We start from the raw sequence: 21,085 nt of genomic DNA, 5'->3' as shown, positions 1-21,085 counted from the left end.
TGTGGAGAGAAATACTAACTTCACTCCCCAATTAGTCACTTACTGACCTGCAGAGTGTGGAGAGCCACTCCAGAGCTATCAGGCAAGCAAAAAGCAGTGAGGAGTTACTAGGAGAGCTTGGTATGTGTCCTGACCCGGAACACTCCAAGATGCTGGCAGTCAGAGGGGAGGTCCTGCAGAGCCAGGAAGGAGAGCTGGGGACTGGAGAGGGCAAGCCACTCCCCACAGTTCGCCTGCTCAGCAATCACGCTTGTCTGATGATGATAGGAGGCCCGTAAAAGATAGGATAATTCAGATCCAGGGCAGAAAGTAAAATGTTCTTTTGACAGCCAAAACCCCAGTTTATTTCATACATACCCCCTATTCATGTGTACAGCCCCTTACAATTTGCATATGCGATCCCATTCTATCTTCTCAAAAGCCTCTCCAAGCCAGTAGAGAAAAGATTTTCATTCCCACATTACAGATGAAAACACTGAATCCAAGAGGGAGGACAGCAACAGGTCGAGCAAAGGGCAGGCCAGGGAGCACCCAGCTGTCTCTGAGGTGGGAACCTTTCTGATGCACCTGCTGCATTTCATTTCCATTCCTAGCTCAAGGGCAGCTTTGCGCAGTGGCAGTATCATAGCCAATGAGGTTTATCTGAGGCACGATTATTGCTAATTGAAAACTTTTCCCTAGCTCAAGGGTGGAGAACAGGAACTCATCTTGGGAAGACTCAGGTATGCTAAGCCCTTAGAGTGGAACTACTTGCCACTAAATGCTGGTGTACACTCTCACCTCCTGTTATAGTTTGGTGGAGGGATGCAGTGTAGGGAGGGGCGATCCCACCACTCTGCAGGGCTCTAGGAGGAAGGAAGAGCACCAGTCCCCTGAGAAGGAGGCAGAGCATCATAAAAATCTCCACCTCACCTTCTTCATCCCCACTACACCCAAGAGAGACGGGCCATTTAGAAGAGCATGCAGCGGGATGAGATGCGGTGAGCAGGAGCTTTAGAGAGGTTTTGACACTGATGTCCAGGTAACCTGACTCCTCAGTGCCTAGGAAGGCGCCAGCCAGAGTAACCTCCTCAGTACTCATCAGAATAGACACTTAATACATCTCTAAAAGGCTTAGGCTTGCACAGTTTCTGATGTGGTTTCTGTGTGATTTCTCCAGATAATGACTGCCCAGACACTGAGCCATCTGCATTTCAGGAGTTTGAGCTGAGAGTCATCTCTTGCCTCTAAGAAAAAACAAATCAAGTTAAGGAAGATATTGGTTTAAGAACACAATGTCTAATTTCTCAGTCTGCCACCTTCTTTCAAATTTCAGTTACCATTCTTGGGCTTCAAAAATAGGCATAATAATCAACATGTGTTGATCAGCCTGTGCTTGGGCAAATTGTCACTCTGGGTTTCCAGATTCAAAAATATCCTAGGGAGTGGTTCTTAAATGTTTTTACTGAAGTCCACTTAAGCACGGCCCCACTTACTTCCTCCACCCACTCTCATTTCCCTTCATAAAAAAAGAAAAAAGTGTAAAATAAGAAAAAAATAGAAAAAAAAAAAAGAGAAAGTATAAAGGTCCAAAAGAGAAAAGTGGCTTTAGTATCTAGTATGTGGATAATTCAAGTTAGAGCCTCAACATAGAAAATTATAGGCCAGGTGTGGTGGCTCACACCTGTAATCCTAGCACGCTGGGAACCCAAGGCGGGCAGATTGGTTGAGCTTGGGAGTTTGAGACTAGCCTGAACAAGAGCAAGACCCCCCATCTTGAGTAAAAATGAAAAACTGAGGCAATAGGACTGCTTGAGCCCAAGAGTTCAAGGTTGTTGTGCGCTATGATGCCATGGCACTCTACCCAGGGCAACAGCGTGAAACTTTTTCTCAAAAAACAGAAAAGAAAATTATACATTAAAGATATTATTGGTACAGCCAGGTGCAGTGGCTCATACCTGTAATCCCAGCACCTGGGAGGCTGAGGCAGGTGGATTGCCTGAGCTCACAGATTTGAGACCAGCCTGAGCCAGAGCAAGACCCCATCTCTAAAAAATAGCTGGGCATTGTGGCAAGCGCCTATAGTCCCAGCTACTTGGGAGGCTGAGGCAAGAGGATCACTTGAACCCAATAGTGTACGGTTGCTGTGAGCTAAGATGCCATGGCACAAGGGTGACCAAGTGAGACTGTCTCAAAAAAAAAAAAAAAAGATATTGGTACAGAAGGTCATCATTATGCATTGTAGAATTAACCAGCGATCTACAACAGACAAAAGAGATCCAACCTAAAGCTAAACTAGCAGAAATTTATGAAATAGAGCAGTAGCAAAAATGATAACCAAGACTTCTGGTTTCCACTTTGACATATAAAGAGCTTTAAAGCCATCGCTCCCACATTTGCCACAGAAAAAAGCTGAACAAGCTGAAAATCAGTCATTTTTCTTATATCACCAAACAATTGAAGTATCAGGACAAATTTCACCCCCAAAATTGAAGAGACAAGCAAATATACTGAATACAAATCTGCTCACCTGGAGCAGAAGTGGCTGGAGCCAGTAACTGATAGGAACACTTAAATGGTTACTTTAAGGACTCATTGGAGGCTGAGTATGAACTAAAAACTCCTGGGGGCCTAATTGAAGGAGGCCTTCACATTTTCATAGTTTTACCTCCAAAAACCCTATCCCTAGTTCTCCCAGTGAAGATCAGAGAAAAATCTTCTCATGTTTGGTCAGAAGGAGGAGAAAAGTAGCCATTCTAAAATATGACTAGATCCTTATCCACAAAAAATATATACAGATCAACTTCACTAGAACCTTATTCAACTCAGTGGAAGGGAAATTACCCAACTCCAGCCCCCGTTAGCCTTCCTGTCTCAATCAAGGAGAGCACTTCTGAAGGTCATAGCCCAGGGGTACAGGCTCACTAGAAGATCAAGAACCATAGAATGGCGTGGCGCCCATAGCTCAGTGGGTAGGGTGCCAGTCACATATAACAGAGCTGGCGGGTTTGAACCAGCCTGTGCCAGCTAAAACCACAATGACAGCTGCAACAACAACAATAAAATAGCCAGGCGTTGTGGTGGGCACCTGTAGTCCCAGCTACTTGGGAGGCTGAGGCAAGAGAATTGTTTAAGCCCAAGAGTTTGAGGTTGCTGTGAGCTGTGATGCCACGGCACTCTACCCAGGGTGACATAGTGAGACTCTGTCTCCAAAAATAAATAAATAAATATGCATAGAATTTTAATGGAAAATTTGGGTAATACATAAAAACAGATAGGTGATGTAAGCAGAGAGATTGGAGATTCTAAGAAAGAATAAAAGAGACATAAAAAGCAATGTAACAGAAATGAAGAATGTCTTTGGTAGGATCATTAGTAGACTAAGCATGACCAAGAAAAGAAACAGTGATCATGAAGACCTGTGAACAGAAATCTTCCAAAATAAAACAGAAAAAAAAAAAAATGGAGGAAAATAACATTTTGTGGGACAGTTAATTGGGGACAATTACGGAAGGTAAAACATACATAATGGGAATACAGATGGGAAGAAAACATACAGATGGGAAGAAAAAAATAAAAGAACAAAAGAAATATTTGAAGTAATAATAGCTGAGAATTTTCCAAAATTAAAGTCAGAAACAAAACCACAAATTACAGGAAGCTCAGAGAACACCAAGCAGGATAAATATAAAACAATTCAAACTGCAGCAAACCAAAAGTAACGAGAAAGTCTTGAAAAAAGCCAGAGGGGGGAAAACCCACCACATTTGGGGGCAGGCAGAAAAATAGAAGAACAAAAACAGGGTGGTGCCTGTGGCTCAAAGGAGTAGAGCGCCGGCCCCATGTGCCAGAGGTGGTGGGTTCAAAACCAGATTCAACCAAAAACTGCAAAAAAAAACCCCACCACACTTACAGGGGAGCAAGGATAAGAATTACATCAGACTTCTTGTCAGAAACCACACAAGTAAGAAGATAGTAAAGTGAAATATTTAAATGATTGAAAGAAAAAAAGCTAACAATCTAGAATTTTGGTGTTTGGGCTTTTTTTTTGTAGAGACAGAGTCTCACTTTACCACCCTCAGTAGAGTGCTGTGGTGTCACACAGCTCACAGCAACCTCCAACTTCTGGACTTAGGCAATTCTCTTGCCTCCGCCTCCCGAGTAGCTGGGCTACAGGCACCCGCCACAACTCCTGCCTATTTTTTGTTGCAGTTTGGCCAGGGTTGGATTTGAACCCGCCACCCTTGGTATATGGGGCTGGTGCCCTACCCACTGAGCCACAGGCGCTCCCTGGTGTTTGGGGTTTTTTAATTATTTTTTCCAACCTAGAATTTTGTATCCAGTGAAATTGTCCTTCAAAAGTAACGGAGAAATAAAAATGTTCTCAGGAAAACAAACCTGAGGGAATTTGTTGCCCATAGACCTGCTTTACAAGAAATGTTAAAAGAAGTTCTTCAGAGAGATGGAAAATGATATATAGGTCAGAAACTCAGGCACACATAAAGAAAGGAAAAGCATAAGAAAAAAATAAAAGTAAAATGCAGTCTTTATTCTCATTATTCCTGCCAAATTTAACATGTAACTGTTCAGAGTTATAATAGCAACAATGTATTGAGTGATAACACTGTATAGATCAGTGACATGAATGGAAGCAATGTTATAAGGGATGGCGGGAGGGGGAAATTGTGAATACTGTGTTACAAGGTATTTGTACTACTCAAGAAACAGTACATTGTTACTTGAAGTGGACTTAGATTAGTTGTAAATGTGTATTGTAAATTCTAGTGGTTGCCCTAGACTTTATGTTATATGTTAAAACAAATTTACATGTTAAGAGAAGAAAGAAAACAGAATCATATAAAATGTTCAATTAAAACTAAGGAGGAGGCTCGGTGCCTGTGCTCAGTGGTTAGGGCGCCAGCCACATGCACTGGGGCTGGTAGGTTCAAACCCAGCCTGGGCCTGCTAAACAACAATGACAACAATTACAAAAAAAATAGCCAGGTGTTGTGGCAGGCACCTGTAGTCCCAGCTACTTGGAGGCTGAGGCAAGAGAATTGCTTAAGCCCAAGAGTTTGAGGTTGCTGTGAGCTGTGATGCCATGGCACTCTACCGAGGGTGACATAGTGAGACTCTGTCTCAAAAATCAATAAATCAACAAATCCAAGTAGGAGCCGGATGCAGTGGCACAAACCTATAGTCCATCTTCTCAGAAGACTGACGCAGGAGGATTATTTGAGTGTAGGAGTTTGAAGCTAGCTTGAACAGCATAGTGAGACTCCATCTCTTTTTTAAAAAGCAGAAGAGGAATTTTTTTTAAAAAGTAAGAGCAATGAATACAAAACAGTTGCAAACATGGTTGGTAAGAGCAAAATTTGATCCAATGATATCAATATCAATTTATTATTTATTTATTTGAGACACAGGCTAGAGCCCAGGCTAGAGTGCTATGGCCTTAGCATAGCTCACAGCAACTTTAAACTCCTGAGTTCAAGTGATCCTCCTGCCTCAGTCTCTACAGTAGCTGGAACTACAGGCACCTGCCATAACACCTGGCTAATTTTTCTATGTTTAATAGCAACAGGGGTCTCACTCTTACTCAGTCTGGCCTTGAACTCCTGAGCTCTAGGGATCCTCCCACCTCAGCCTCCCAAAGTGCTAGGATTACAGGTGTGAGCCACTGAACTCAGCCCAACACCTTTCACAAAAATTAAGTCAAAGTGGATCTTAAACCTAAATGTGAAATGCAAAATTATAAAACTTCTAGAAAACAACATAGGAGAAAATCTAGATGACCTTAGGTTTAGCAATGACAACACAAAAAGCACAACTGATAAAAATTGATAAGTTGGACTCTATTATAATTAAAACCTTCTGCTCGGTGAAAGACACTGTTAAGAGAATGAAAAGCCACTCTGAACATGATATTGCAAGTATCTAAAAAATAAATAACTAAATAACTAGTTAAAGTCAAAATAAAAGCCATAGACTAGGAGAAAATATTTATAAAAGATATATCTGTTAAAGGACTTCTGTCCCAAAATATACAAAGAATTTTTAAATTCAAAGTTGGGATCGGATGGAGCAAGATGGTGGCCAAGTAACAGCTTCCCTGCAACTGGGCATGGCGAGTCTGGGGAGATGAGACTCCAGGTATCTCTGGCTGGTGGGATCTGCCTATAATCATCCCTTTGAGGATACAAGGAGTCAGCAAGGGACTTCTGGACACCAAGAGGAGGACAAAAACAGTGGAAAACTGGCAAGTGGTTGTGTGTGTTTGATCGACCTAATCCCCCTGGCAGCCATAAGTACAAGCAGCAGTGAGACTGCAAACCGGAAAGGCCTTACCTGTGAACTGTTTTGGTGTTTTTGGACTTGGCATTCAGTTGAACTGCCTTGGGGAGAGCTTGAGCAGGAGTGCAGAGAACTTAGGCCGTTGTCTAGGGCCCCAGACTGAGTCACTGAGCTGGGCCGCAGGGAGCCATTGTAGAGAACTACCCTGGCAAGCTCTGCCCTCAGGGTCGAAGAGCAAGGATCAGGTGGGAGCTAGTAACCTAGTGACTGAGCACCCTAACAGCGGGGACTGAGCTGCCTTAAAGCCTTAACCCTCAGGGGCAGAGTGAGACCAGCTTTGGCACACTGGAGCCTCGGGCTGTTGCCCTGGGTAGAGTGCCGTGGTGTCACAGCTCATAGCAACCTTAAACTCCTGGACTTGGCACCACCCAGACCTCCGTAAGAGCTGCGCCGCAACCCCCAACCTACGACCTGCACCTGCCAGGCCTCCGCATGCCCTGACCAGGAACTGCGGGAGCAGTGCAACTCTGCGTCCTCCCTCCTGTACCCTCTCTGCCTCCACACTGGCCTGCTCATCTGGCCAGGGACTCTGGTAGCTGCATGCCCTCCAGAGTCTTCCCTGCCTCTGTGCAGAGCCCTTCTCTTGGCCAGAGACTGCTGGAGCCTTGGGCTCTCTGTGCCAAAGTCACTGGGCGCCAGGCACTCCCAGAACCGTGTGTATCACCTCCCGCCCTGTTGCTGCATCCGGGTGTGTCACAGTCTGGAGCTGCTTTAACAACCAGAACTCCCTGGCTGGGGCAGCCCCAGAGGAACTACACAGGGTCACTCCCTACAAAGATCCAGAAACAATAGAGTGTTCCCACTGGGGTCTAATCTTGGAGCAACACCTCCCCAACTCTGAGGACGGCCAGAGGCAACGGTGAAAAACAATCATGAGGCAAAATCAACAGAGAAACTCTGGCAATATGAATAATCAGAGTAGATCAACTCCCCCAAGGATCAATGGGGCAGACACAGCACAAGATCCCATGCACAAACAAATAGCTGAGATGTCAGAAATCGAATTCAGAATGTGGATAGCAAATAAGATCAAATGAGAATTCCAAGCAGTAACCCAAAAGATATCTCAAGAATTCAAAGAATTCAAAGACCAAATGACCAAAGATTTTGACACATTGAGACAAGAAGTGGCAGCCCTCAAAGATCGGAGAAACACAGTAGAATCCCTCAGTAACAGAATGGCGCAAGCAGAAGAAAGGATTTCTGACATTGAAGACAGAGCTTTCGAATGCTCTCAAATTCTCAAAGAGGAAGAGAAATGGAGGGTAAAAACAGATCACTCTCTCAGAGAGCTCTCGGATAATTCGAAGAAAAGCAATATTCGTCTTATAGGGATCCCCAAAGCGACAAAGTGGTTTCACAAGGCACAGAGTCTCTTCTCCATGAGATTATGAAGAACTTTCCAGACATGCCAAGAGATTCTGAAATTGATAGCAGACAGTTTCAGAACTCCAGCACGACTCAACCTAAATAAGACATTCCCCCAGACACATCATACTCAATTTCACTAAAGTTAAATATGAAGGAGAAAATTCTGAAAGCAGCCAGATGAAGGACACCTACAAGGACAAGAATATTAGAATAACTGCAGCTCTCTCTGCTGAAACCTTTCAAGCTAGAAGAGGATGGTCATTGACTTTTAATCCCCTAAAACAAAATAACTTTCAACCCAGGATCCTGTACCCAGCTAAACTGAGTTTCATTTATGACGGAGAAATTAAATACTTCAATGACATTCACATGTTGAAGAAATTTGCCATAACTAAACCAGCTCTCCAGGATATTCTCAGACCTATCCTCCATAAAGACCAGCATAATCCTCCACCACAAAAGTAAACCCACCCAGAAAATTTTGATCAAATTTCAACTTCCACAGTCGCAAAAGTATTAAAAATGTCCACCAGACTCTCGAAAGGCTTATCAATATTCTCAATTAATGTGAATGGTTTAAATTGTCCTCTAAAGAGGCACAGGTTGGCGGACTGGATACAAAAACTCAAGCCAGATATCTGCTGCATACAAGAATCGCATCTTACATTAAAAGACAAATATAGACTCAAGATGAAGGGATGGTCATCTATACTCCAGGCAAATGGAAAGCAGAAAAAAGTAGGCATTGCAATCCCTATTCACAGATGCAATAAGCTTTAAACCAACCAAAATAGGAAGGATAAGGATGGACACTTCATATTTGTTAAAGGTAATACTCAATATGATGAGATTTCAATTATTAATATTTAACCAGAACGTACCTCATTTTATAAGAGAAACTCCAACAGACATGAGCAACTTGATTTCCTCCAGTCCCATAGTAGTTGGAGATTTTAACACCCCTTTAGCAGTGCTGGATAGATCCTCCAAAAAGAAGCTAAGCAAAGAAATTTTAGATTTAAACTTAACCATTCAACATCTGGACTTAACAGACATCTACAGAATTTCATCCCAACAAAACTGAATACACATTCTTCTCATCAGCCCATGGACCATACTCCAAAACTGACCACATCCCAGGCCACAAATCTAACCTCAGCAAATTTAAAAAAATATAAATTATTCCTTGCATCTTCTCAGACCATCATGGAATAAAAGTTGAACTCAATAACAACAGGAACCTGCATACCCATACAAAAACATGGAAGCTAAACAACCTTATGCTGAAGGATAGATGGGTTATAGATGAGATTAAGAAGGAAATCACCAAATTTTTGGAACAAAACAACAATCAAGACACAAATTACCAGACCCTCTGGGATACTGCAAAGGCAGTCCTAAGAGGGAAATTATACCACTGCAAGCCTTCCTCAAGAAAACGGAAAGAGAAGAAGTTAATAACTTAATGGGACATCTCAAGCAACTGGAGAAAGAAGAACACTCCAACCCCAAACCCAGCAAAAGAAAAGAAATAACCAAAATCAGAGCAGAATTAAATGAAATTGAAAACAAAAGAATTATACAACAGATCAATAAATCCGAAAGTTGGTTTTTTGAAAAGATCAATAAAATAGATAAACCTTTGGCCAACCTAACCAGGAAAAAAAGAATCTCTAATTTCATCAATCAGAAATGGTAACGATGAAATAAAAACAGACCCCTCAGAAATTCAAAAAATCTTTACTAATACTACAAGAAACTCTACTCTCAGAAATATGAAAATCTGAAAGAAATCAACCAATACCTGGAAGTACGCCACCTACCAAGACTTAGCCAGAATGAAGTGGAAATGTTGAACAGGTCTATATCAAGTTCTGAAATAGCATCAACTATACAAAATCTCCCTAAAAACAAAAGCCCAGGACCAGATGGCTTTATGTCAGAATTCTACCAAACCTTTAAAGAAGAACTAGTACCTATACTACTAAACCTCTTCCAAAATATAGAAAAAGAAGGAATACTACCCAACACGTTCTACGAAGCAAACATCACCTTGATCCCCAAACCAGGGAAAGACCCAACAAGAAAAGAAAATTATAGACCAATATCACTAATGAATACTGATGCTAAAATACTCAATAAGATCCTAACAAACAGAATCCAACAACACATTAAAAAAATTATACACCATGACCAAGTGAGATTTATCCCAGGGTCTCAAGGCTGGTTCAATATCGTAAATCTATAAATGTAATTCAGTACATAAACAAACTAAAAAATAAGGACCATATGATTCTTTCAATTGATACAGAAAAAGCTTTTGATAATATCCAGCATCCCTTCATGATAAGAACACTTAAGAAAATTGGTAAAGCAGGGACATTTCTTTTCTTTTTTTTTTTATTATTATTATTTTTTTTTTTTTGTAGAGACAGAGTCTCACCGCCCTCGAGTAGAGTGCCGTGGCGTCACACGGCTCACAGCAACATCTAACTCTTGGGCTTAACGCGATTCTCTTGCCTCAGCCTCCCGAGCAGCTGGGACTACAGGCACCCGCCACAAAGCCTGGCTATTTTTTGGTTGCAGTTTGGCCGGGGCTGGGTTTGAACCCGCCACCCTTGGCATATGGGGCCGGCGCCCTTCTCACTGAGCCACAGGCGCCGCCCGCAGGGACATTTCTTAAACTAATAGAGGCCATCCACAGCAAACCCACAGCCAATATCGTATTGAATGGAGTTAAATTGAAATCATTTCCACTGAGATCAGGAACCAGGCAAGGCTGCCCATTGTCTCCGTTGCTCTTTAACATTGTAATGGAAGTTTTAGCCATTGCAATTAGGGAAGAAAAGGCAATCAAATGTATCCATATAGGGTCAGAAGAGATCAAACTTTCACTCTTCGCAGATGATATGATCGTATATCGGGAAAACACTAGGGATTCTACTACAAAATTTTTACAGGTGATCAAGGAATACATCAATGTCTCAGGCTACAAAATCAACACCCATAAATCTGTAGCCTTTAAATATACCAACAGTAACCAAGCCAAAAAAACAGTCAAGGACTCTATTCCTTTCACAGTAGTACCAAAGAAGATGAATATTTGGGAGTATACCTAACAAAGGACGTGAAAGATCTCTACAAAGAGAATTATGAAACTTTAAGAAAAGAAATAGCTGAAGATGTTAACAAATGGAAAAACATACCATGCTCATGGGTGGGAAGAATCAACATTGTTAAAATGTCTATACTTCCCAAAGCAATCTACCTATTCAATGCCATTCCTATCAAAATACCAACATCGTACTTTCAAGATTTGGAAAAAATGATTCTGCATTTTGTATGGAACCGGAAAAAACCCCGTATAGCTAAGGCACTTCTTAATAATAAAAATAAAGCTGGGGGCATCAGCATACCAGATTTTAGTCTGTACTACAAAGCCATAGTGCTCAAGACAGCATGGTACTGGCACAAAAACAGAGACATAGACACTTGGAATCAAATTGAAAACCAAGAAATGAAACTAACATTTTACAACCACCTAATCTTTGATAAACCAAACAAGAACATACCTTGGGGGAAAGACTCCCTATTCAATAAATGGTGTTGGGAGAACTGGTTGTCTACATGTAAAAGACTGACACTGGACCCACACCATTCCCCACACACAAAAATTGATTCAAGATGGATAAAGGACTTAAACTTAAGGCATGAAACAATAAAAATCCTCCAAGAAAGCATAGGAAAAACACTGGAAGATATTGGCCTAGGGAAAGACTTCATGAAGAAGACTGCCATGGCAATTGCAACAACAACAAAAATAAACAAATGGGACTTCATTAAACTGAAAAGCTTCTGTACAGCTAAGGAGACAATAACCAAAGCAAAGAGACAACCTACACAATGGGAAAGGATATTTGCATATTTTCAATCAGACAAAAGCTTGATAACTAAGATCTATAGAGAACTCAAATTAATCCACATGAAAAAAGCCAACAATCCCTTATATCAATGGGCAAGAGACATGAATAGAACTTTCTCTAAAGACGACAGATGAATGGCTAACAAACACATGAAAAAATGTTCATCATCTCTATATATTAGAGAAATGCAAATCAAAACATCCCTGAGATATCATCTAACCCCAGTGAGAATGGCCCACATCACAAAATCTCAAAACTGCAGATGCTGGCGTGGATGTGGAGAGAACGGAACACTTTTACACTGCTGGTGGGACTGCAAACTAGTACAACCTTTCTGGAAGGAAGTATGGAGAAACCTCAAAGCACTCAAGCTAGACCTCCCATTTGATCCTGCAATCCCATTACTGGGCATCTACCCAGAAGGAAAGAAATCCTTTTATCATAAGGACACTTGTACTAGACTGTTTATTGCAGCTCAATTTACAATCGCCAAAATGTGGAAAGAGCCTAAATGCCCACCAACCCAGGAATGGATTAACAAGCTGTGGTATATGTATACATGGAATACTATTCAGCCATTAAAAAAATGGAGACTTTACATCCTCGTATTAACCTGGATGGACGTGGAAGACATTATTCTTAGTAAAGCATCACAAGAATGGAGAAGCATGAATCCTATGTACTCAATTTTGATATGAGGACAATTAATGACAATTATGGTTATGGGGGGGAACAGAAAGAGGGAAGGAGGGAGGTGGGTGGGGCCTTGGTGTGTGTCACACTTTATGGGGGCAAGACATGATTGCAAGAGGGACTTTACCTCACAATTGCAATCAGTGTAACCTGGCTTATTGTACCCTCAATGAATCCCCAACAATAAAAAAAAAAAAAATACTCAATAAGATCCTAACAAACAGAATCCAACAACACATTAAAAAAATTATACACCATGACCAAGTGGGATTTATCCCAGGGTCTCAAGGCTGGTTCAATATACGTAAATCTATAAATGTAATTCAGCACATAAACAAACTAAAAAACAAGGACCATATGATTCTTTCAATTGATACAGAAAAAGCTTTTGATAATATCCAGCATCCCTTCATGATCAGATCACTTAAGAAAATTGGTATAGCAGGGACATTTCTTAAACTAATAGAGGCCATCTACAGCAAACCCACAGCCAATATCGTATTGAATGGAGTTAAATTGAAATCAATTCCACTGAGATCAGGAACCAGGCAAGGTTGCCCATTGTCTCCATTGCTCTTTAACATTGTAATGGAAGTTTTAGCCATTGCAATTAGGGAAGAAAAGGCAATCAAAGGTATCCATATAGGGTCAGAAGAGATCAAACTTTCACTCTTCGCAGATGATATGATCGTATATCTGGAAAACACTAGGGATTCTACTACAAAATTTTTACAGGTGATAAAGGAATACATCAATGTCTCAGGCTACAAAATCAACACCCGTAAATCTGTAGCCTTTATATATACCAACAGTAACCAAGCCAAAAAAACAGTCAAGGACTATTCCTTTCACAGTAGTGCCAAAGAAGATGAATATTTGGGAGTATTCATCCCAAAGGACGTGAAAGATCTCTACAAAGAGAATTATGAAACTTTAAGAAAAGAAATAGCTGAAGATGTTAACAAATGGAAAAACATACCATGCTCATGGGTGGGAAGAATCAACATTGTTAAAATGTCTATACTACCCAAAGCAATATATAATTTCAATGCAATTACTATCAAAGCTCCATTGTCATATATTAAAGATCTTGAAAAACTAATACTTCGTTTTATATAGAATCAGAAAAAACCTCGAATAGCCAAAATATTACTCAGCAATAAAAACACAGCAGGAGGAATCACGCTACCAGACCTGAGACTGTACTATAAATCGATAGTGATCAAAACAGCATGGTATTGGCACAAAAACAGAGAAGTAGATGTCTGGAACAGAATAGAGAACTAAGAGATGAATCCAGCTACTTACCATTACTTGATCTTAGACAAGCCAATTAAAAACATTCAGTGGGGAAAAGATTTCCTATTTAACAAATGGTGCTGGGTGAACTGGTTGGCAACCTGTAGAAGATTGAAACTGGACCCACACCTTTCACCATTAACTAAGATAGACTCTCACTGGATAAAAGATTTAAACTTAAGACATGAAACTATAAAAATACTTGAAGAAAGTGCAGGGAAAACTCTTGAAGGAATCGGCCTGGGTGAATATTTTATGAGGAGGACTCCCCAGGCAATTGAAGCAGTACCAAAAATACACTACTGGGACCAAACTAAAAAGCCAAGAACATAGTAAGTAAAGCAAGCAGACAGCCCTCAGAATGGGAGAAAATATTTGCAGGTTATACCTCCGATAATGGTCTAATAACCAGAATCCACAGAGAACTCAAATGTATTAGCAAGAAAAGAACATGTGATCCCATCTCAGGGTGGGCAAGGGACTTGAAGAGAAACTTCTCTAAAGAAGACAGATGCACAATCTACAAACACATGAAAAAAAGCTCATCATCCTTAATCATCAGAGAAATGCAAATCAAAACTACTTTGAGATATCACCTAACCCCGTAAGAGTAGCCCACATAACAAAATCCCAAGACCAGAAATGTTGGCGTGGATGTGGAGAAAAGGGCACACTTCTACATTGCTGGTGGGAATGCACACTAATATGTTCCTTCTGGAAGGATGTTTGGAGAATACTTAGAGAACTAAAATAGACCTGCCATTCGATCCTATAATTCCTTTACTAGGTTTATACCCAGAAGAGCAAAAATCACAGTATAACAAAGACATCTGTACCAGAATGTTTATTGCAGCCCAATTCATAATTGCTAAGTCATGGAAGAAGCCCAAGTGCCCATCGACCACGAATGGACTAGCTAATTGTGGTACATGTATACCATGGAATATTATGCAGCCTTGAAGAAAGATGGAGACTTTACCTCTTTCATGTTTACATGGATGGAGCTGGAACATATTCTTCTTAGCAAAGTATTTCAGGAATGGAAGAAAAAGTATCCAATGTATTCAGCCCTACTATGAAGCTAAATTATAGCTTTCACATGAAGGCTATAACCCAACTATAGCACAAGGCTATGAGGAAAGAGCCAAGGAAGGGGAAGAGAGGGGGGAGGTTAGGGTGGAGGGAGGATAATAGGTTGGGCCACACCTATGGTGCATCTTAGAATGGGTACCGGCGAAACTTACTAAAGGCAGAATACAAATGTCTACATACAATAACTAAGAAAATGCCATGAAGGCTACGTTGAACAGTTTGATGAGAATATTTCAGATTGTATATGAAACCAGCACATTGTACTCCTTGATTGCACTAATGTACACAGCTATGAGTTACCAATAAAAAAAAAAAAAAGAAATGAAAGAAACAGTAACTCTCAAACAAAAACAAAGAAAAACCAACCAAACAAACAAAAAAAAAAAACGAAGTTGGGTGCAGTGACTCATGCCTGTAATCCTAGCACTCTGGGAGGCTAAGGCCAGTGGATTGTTTGAGCTCAGGAGTTTGAGACCAGCCTGAGCAAGAGTGAGACCTTGTCTCTACGAAAAATAAAAAAAACTAGCAGGGCATCATGGTGGACTCTCAGAGTACTAGCTACTTGGGAGGCTGAGGCAAAAGGATCGCTTGAGCCCAAGAGTTTGAGGTTGCTGTGAGCTAAGATGATGCCATGGCATTCAACCCAGGGCAACAGAGTGAGATTCTGTCTCAAAAAAAAAAGAAAAAGAATTCTTAAAATTCAACAGTAAGGAAACAAGCAACTCAATTTAAAAATGGGCAAAAGGGAAAAGTGTGGTGGCATATGGGAGGCTGAGGCAGGAAGATTGCCTAAAGTCAGGAGTTCAAGACCAGCCTGAGCAAGAGTGAGATACTGTCTCTATGAAAAATTAGCCAAGCGTGGTGGCACGTGCCCATAGTCCCTGCTACTCTGGAGGCTGAGGCAGGACAATTACTTCAGCCCAGAAGTTGGAGGTTGCAGTGAACGATGATGATACCACTGTACTCTAGCCTGAGCAAAACCCTGTCTCAGAAAAAAACAAAAATGGGCAAAAATCTGAACAGACACTTCATTTAAGAAGATCTACAGATGGCAAATAATCATATGAAAAAAATGACAAGATGTTCAAAATCACATGTCCTTAGGGAACTGAAAATTAAAGCAATGAAGAAATCCACAAAACATCTATTAGAATGGCTACAAAAAAACCCTAAAAAACTAACAAAATCAAATACTGATGAGCATGGTATAACCATTTTAGAAGTAATGGTTGATGCATGTTATTATATATTTGTCAAAACCCATAGCAGTAGTTATACAGACGGGAAGAGCGAACTTTAATGTAAACTGTAGACTATAGTTAGTAACAATGGATTGATATTTTTGCTTCATCACTTGTAACAAATGTACCACACTAATGCAAGAGGTTAATAATGGAAAACTGCGAGTGGAGATGGGGGTAGGTATGTTGAACTCTATGGACTGCTTGATTATTTTGTAAATCTAAAACTGTACTAAGAAATACGTCAATTATTTTAAAATCATTGACCTACTTCAAACAACACTGGTGTTAAATGTGTAATAATGTCCTTCCTGAGAGCTGAGGGTACAGATCAAGTGAGTTGTATATGTTACCCAGGATTTTTTGTGGAATTATGAATTAGGGATCTTTATAACTCTAGTTCTTGAAAATAATAAAGACAGCTTTGAGAAACTCTTAATAGCTCCTTTTTCTGAAAATAGTCTTTTGGTAAGTAGTCTTGGTTGTTAGTAAAAATGGCACTCAGTGGAAATACATGCAACTTTCCCATAACAACAACATCAGAAGGGACTTGGCATTTTGAACTATTAATATACCTGTGACCCACTGAGGGACTGTCTCCTGGACCACGTGTCATGAGCCATATCTAGTAATCACTACTCTGAAGGAGGAAGACTGAGGAGATGAGAATTCTGCTCATTCTAATAGAATTCTAATTGGGTACAAGAGTATCCCTTCCAGCATCTGTTGGGCTGTTTCAGAAATGGAATTCTGCCGCGCCTAAGCCTGGGCTGTGGCTCCATCACAGCCCTCTATCTCTTTCATTGTGCTGCAGGGCCCCATCTCAGCAACTGGTGGATATTATGGGGAAAACGCCAACTTTCAATAACTCAGCCTCTGCCCTCTTTTGTACTGTGCCCACAGACTGCCCTTCCATCCACATTGGGCTTCCAGTCCCCAGTTACCCCCAAAGAAAAAGTGACCAGAAGGGACATCTTTCAGGCCTGCAAAATGTCCGCTGGGGCCTGCGGCTGGACAAGCCACAGCAGGAGCTGACTGGGCCAGGGAGCCAGGCCAGCAGCCGGGACAGCAGCATGGATCTCATCAGCCGGACTCGTGAGTTCCTTGTGGGGCACCTTCTGGGGACCCGTCCTACTGGGGGGGCCAGCTGAGGTCTGGCAGTGGAGATTCCCTGGAGAGTGTGGGTAACACTACAGGTGGCTTGGCTTTGCCCCCAGGTCCCTCTGCTTTGCTTCCATTGCTCACCTGCTCGTTGACACAGGAAGAGTGCGCCTTAGTGTAAACTATAGACAATAGCTAATAAAATATTATCAGGCCGCGTCTGGTGGCTCACGCCTATAATCCTAACACTCTGGGAAGCCAAGGCAGGTGGATTTTTGAGCTTAGGCGTTCAATACCAGGCTGAACAACAGTGAGATCCCATCTCTACTAAAAATAGAGAAACTAGCCAGGCATTGTGGTGGGTACCTATACTTCCAGCTACTTGCGAGGTTGAAGCCAGAGGATTGCCTGAGTCCAGGAGTATGAAGTTGTCAGCTATGACACCATGGCACTCTACTCAGGGAAACAGAGTGAGACTCTGTCTCAGAAAAAGAAAATGTAATCAATATTGGCTTATTAACTGTAGCAAATATACCACACTAATGCAAGATGTTTCAGTCAGATTGGAGCCCTCTGTCTCTTTCTGAGGATTCTGAGATCTACATTCTGATCCATTTTGTGTTAATTTCATGGTTTCATTCTCAGACTTGTTTCCCTCTTTTCCAAATTCCTAAGGGCCACCCAGTCATTGCTAAGAACAATAGCAAACAGACTGTTTGGCATGAGGCATCATGCTCAGGAAACTGAAGTCCTTATTATCTTACCTCCACCCCGTCTTCCCACACAAGCTTAAAAGAACGGCGCAGAATTGTCCTGTCACCCCTGGGCTTTCCAAGCCTACCTAATAATGGTACTTAAGTGGTTTCTATTGTATATTTCCACTGTCTTATGCATGACAAAATTAGTTTATCTTACCATCTATGCCTTCAAAGGGGTGTCAACAGCAGTGACTGTCTTAGTGTCCCAGTAGGAGACTGATATGCCTCACCCAAAGGCCATCAGAGCCACCTCCAAGCCTGCAGAACTCTGTACAATGCCCCTCATTGGCACTAAGTCAACCAAGGCCTGTACAGGCTTTTCCAGAGCACACGTGTCCATGTAGGAGATGGGGTAATGGGGAATCCTTTGGAGGAGACCAGTGTACAGGAGGGCTCTGATTAAAATGCAACACACAGTCACACACACACACACACTCACAAATGCATACACCCATGCTTCAGAGACCAAGGGGGAAGCAGGCCTGGTGGGAAGACCTCCTGGGTACCCATGTTAGTTCCGGGTACCGCCCACACACTGACATGATCTCTGGGAGCATTTTCCTATCACCCCACCCCTCCTCCACATTCAGGAATAAAGTTGCCCAATGACAGTCATGTCTACTGGTCCCCCCTGAGACAAAGAAGAGGAAAGCAGTTTAGGGTTAGTGTTCTCTGCTTAAATAGTTTGGAGGAAGTGGATGTCATCACAGAAGGGGTTATAGATGGTAGAGTTTGTGTTGCTTTGAGGATTTCTTGTTCAGTAAAGGGGACACTGGTTTTAAATGCAAACCAAGAAAGAAAGAATGTAGAATCATTGGGTATATTTGTATATTTGGTACATTTCCTTCATAGCCTGATCTTCCTATACCAAGCATGTCCCTGGTGTGGCCATGGAACAGGTGAAACAGAATGGGAGAGTCTGGGAGGACAAGAAATGTCAGGCCATCTCTCTCACACTGCAATAAAGTATGGACACCTTTTAAAGGGAAAATAAAGGCTTGTGGATCCAATATGTGCATTTGTACATCTGTAGGACCCCAGAAAACCACTTATCCACATTGAGAAACAATATAACTAACTAGAGTTTTATTCCACAAAATATCTTCTGGGTGGCGCCTGTTGCTCAGTGAGTAGGGAGCCAGCCCCATATACCGAGGGTGGTGGGTTCACACCCAGCCCCGACCGAACTGCAACCAAAAAATAGCCAGGCGTTGTGGTGGGAGCCTGTAGTCCCAGCTACTTGGGAGGCTGAAGCAAGAGAATTGCTTAAGTTCAAGAGTTTGAGGTTACTGTGAGCTGTGACACCACAGCACCCTACCCAGGGTGTCAAAGTAAGACTCTATCTCAAAAAAACAAAAACAAAAAACAGGCACATGTGATGCAGATATAAACCCTTTCTGCCACATCACAGGGTCAGTGCCAATGTCCTGGGGAAGGGAAAATAAAACAGCACCCAAATCATTTTAACTGTATCTTCTGGATAATTGCCTTAATCTCTCACTTTCCTTTGTTGTAGAGCACCTGACCCCATGTGTTTTTTCTCCCTGAGTGTCATGTCCCTTCCATTCCGTGAATCCATCCACACAATTTAGGGATCCAGCTGGCCTGGCCACATAGCCCAAGTGGGAATCCCACTTCAGAGGAGAGGGGGACCCTGAAGAACATGGGGTGTGGGCCAGGCCAGGTGGCTAGATGTGGCTGGGCCTGAGCATCAGGAAGACTGTGCAGATGAAGGGTTGAGAAGAGACCCCCTCAGTTCAGGTCTTACAGAATGATGGCAAGGACCCATGAACACATGCATGAGACAGGGATTTGCACCTGTTAAATGGAACTGTGAGAGCACTCTGAAAATGACACTTTGAAACAAAGGCCAGGTAGCTTACTGTTTTTCCTTTCAGAGAGACCCATGAGGCAGGGTGTATTTAATATATACTAGAATAGTTTAAAAATACATAAGCCATCTGCCTGATATGTGAGATGTAGTGCGGGGCTTGAGCCTCTTGTACTTTTCTAAGTTCCACAATGATCCTGGTTAAAGATCCACCGTCCTAAAGAAATTTGATGCTTTCCTGAACCACATTCAAACCTGCAGAACAAGTCCCTGCTCCCATTCCCCTTGAGGCCCGGGCAACTGGGGTCCTCAATCCCACAACGGGCCAAGGACAGGAAGGCCAGCCCAGGCCTCCTGGTCCTTCTCATGCTGGCTCTGTACTCTATGCGTGGAAGACAGTCCCTTGCTTCAGAGTTGCCCTGGGGATGGTTTTAGAGCACCTTGTAGGAAACCTCTCACACCTGGGGAAGACAGGCCCATGAACAGGTGTGTTGATGTCAGTCTGCCCAGGGAATTATGGGATGAGAAACAGGAGTACATAGGTTAGGGTGGTGGGTAGTGGGGAAAGGAGAATCACAGGCTTCCTAGAGCAGGTGTGCCTGAGGTGAGTCTGAAAAGTAAGTAAAAATTATCTAGAAAAGGCAGCTGGAGTATTAAAGAACCCAGAAATGTATATATCTTCTCTTTTTTATTTTATTAAGGCATAATTGACAAATAAAATTATATGTATTTAAAGTATACAACATGATGATTTAATATACACTGTGAAATTATTATCACAATCAAATTAATTAGCTCATCCATCACCTCACATAGTTGCCTTTTTGTGCATGTGTGATAAGAACACATAAGCTCCCTCTCAGCGAATTCTGAGTGTACAGTACGGTGTTTTTAACTCTAGTCACTGTGCTGTACATTAGGCTGCCAGAATGTTTTCCCCGTGGACTAACTTCTCCCCATCTCCCACCCCCCTCAACGTTTGGTAAACTCTATTCTACTGTTCATATGAGTTCAACTTTTAAAGATTCTACATACAAGAGAGATTATGTGGTATTTCTGGCTTATTTCATAATTATTGTGAAATAATAATTATTTCACAATATTAGCATAATGCCCTCCAGATTCTTCCATGTTGTCACAAATGGCTAAGTTTCCTTCCTTTTTATGGCTGAACAGTATTCCATTGTATATTTTTAGATGTACATCACACTTTCTTTATCCCTTCATCTGTCAGCAAACACTTAGGATGCTTCCATAGCTTGGCTATTATGAATAATGCTGCAATGAATGTGGGAGTGATGATATCTTTTTGATATATTGATTTTATTTCCCTTGGATATTATTTCCCAGAAGTGGGATGCTAAATTACATGGCAGTTCTATTTTTAATGTTTCGAGGAACCTCCATAATGACTGTGTCAATTTACATTCCCACCCACAGTGT

At 41.7% G+C, this 21,085-nt stretch overlaps 1 protein-coding gene and 1 non-coding gene across 2 annotated transcripts in view; both read left to right on the top strand.

The window, feature by feature from the left end:
* The window catches only part of SLC4A5 (solute carrier family 4 member 5), a 103,980-nt gene that overhangs the window by 517 nt on the left and 82,378 nt on the right, over positions 1–21,085 (top strand). The window contains exon 2 of the mRNA XM_053587805.1: positions 16,856–17,047. Within this exon, the coding sequence (XP_053443780.1) occupies positions 16,856–17,047 (192 nt within the window). The remainder of the gene's footprint in view (positions 1–16,855; positions 17,048–21,085) is intronic.
* LOC128585033 (U4 spliceosomal RNA) lies at positions 603–742 on the top strand. The gene has a single exon (XR_008379792.1). It is a non-coding gene; the product is annotated as a U4 spliceosomal RNA (small nuclear RNA).

The sequence above is a fragment of the Nycticebus coucang genome, chromosome 4, assembly GCF_027406575.1.
Source record: "Nycticebus coucang isolate mNycCou1 chromosome 4, mNycCou1.pri, whole genome shotgun sequence".
Taxonomy (NCBI): Eukaryota; Metazoa; Chordata; class Mammalia; order Primates; family Lorisidae; genus Nycticebus; species Nycticebus coucang.
This window is presented reverse-complemented; position numbering and strand designations above follow the sequence as displayed.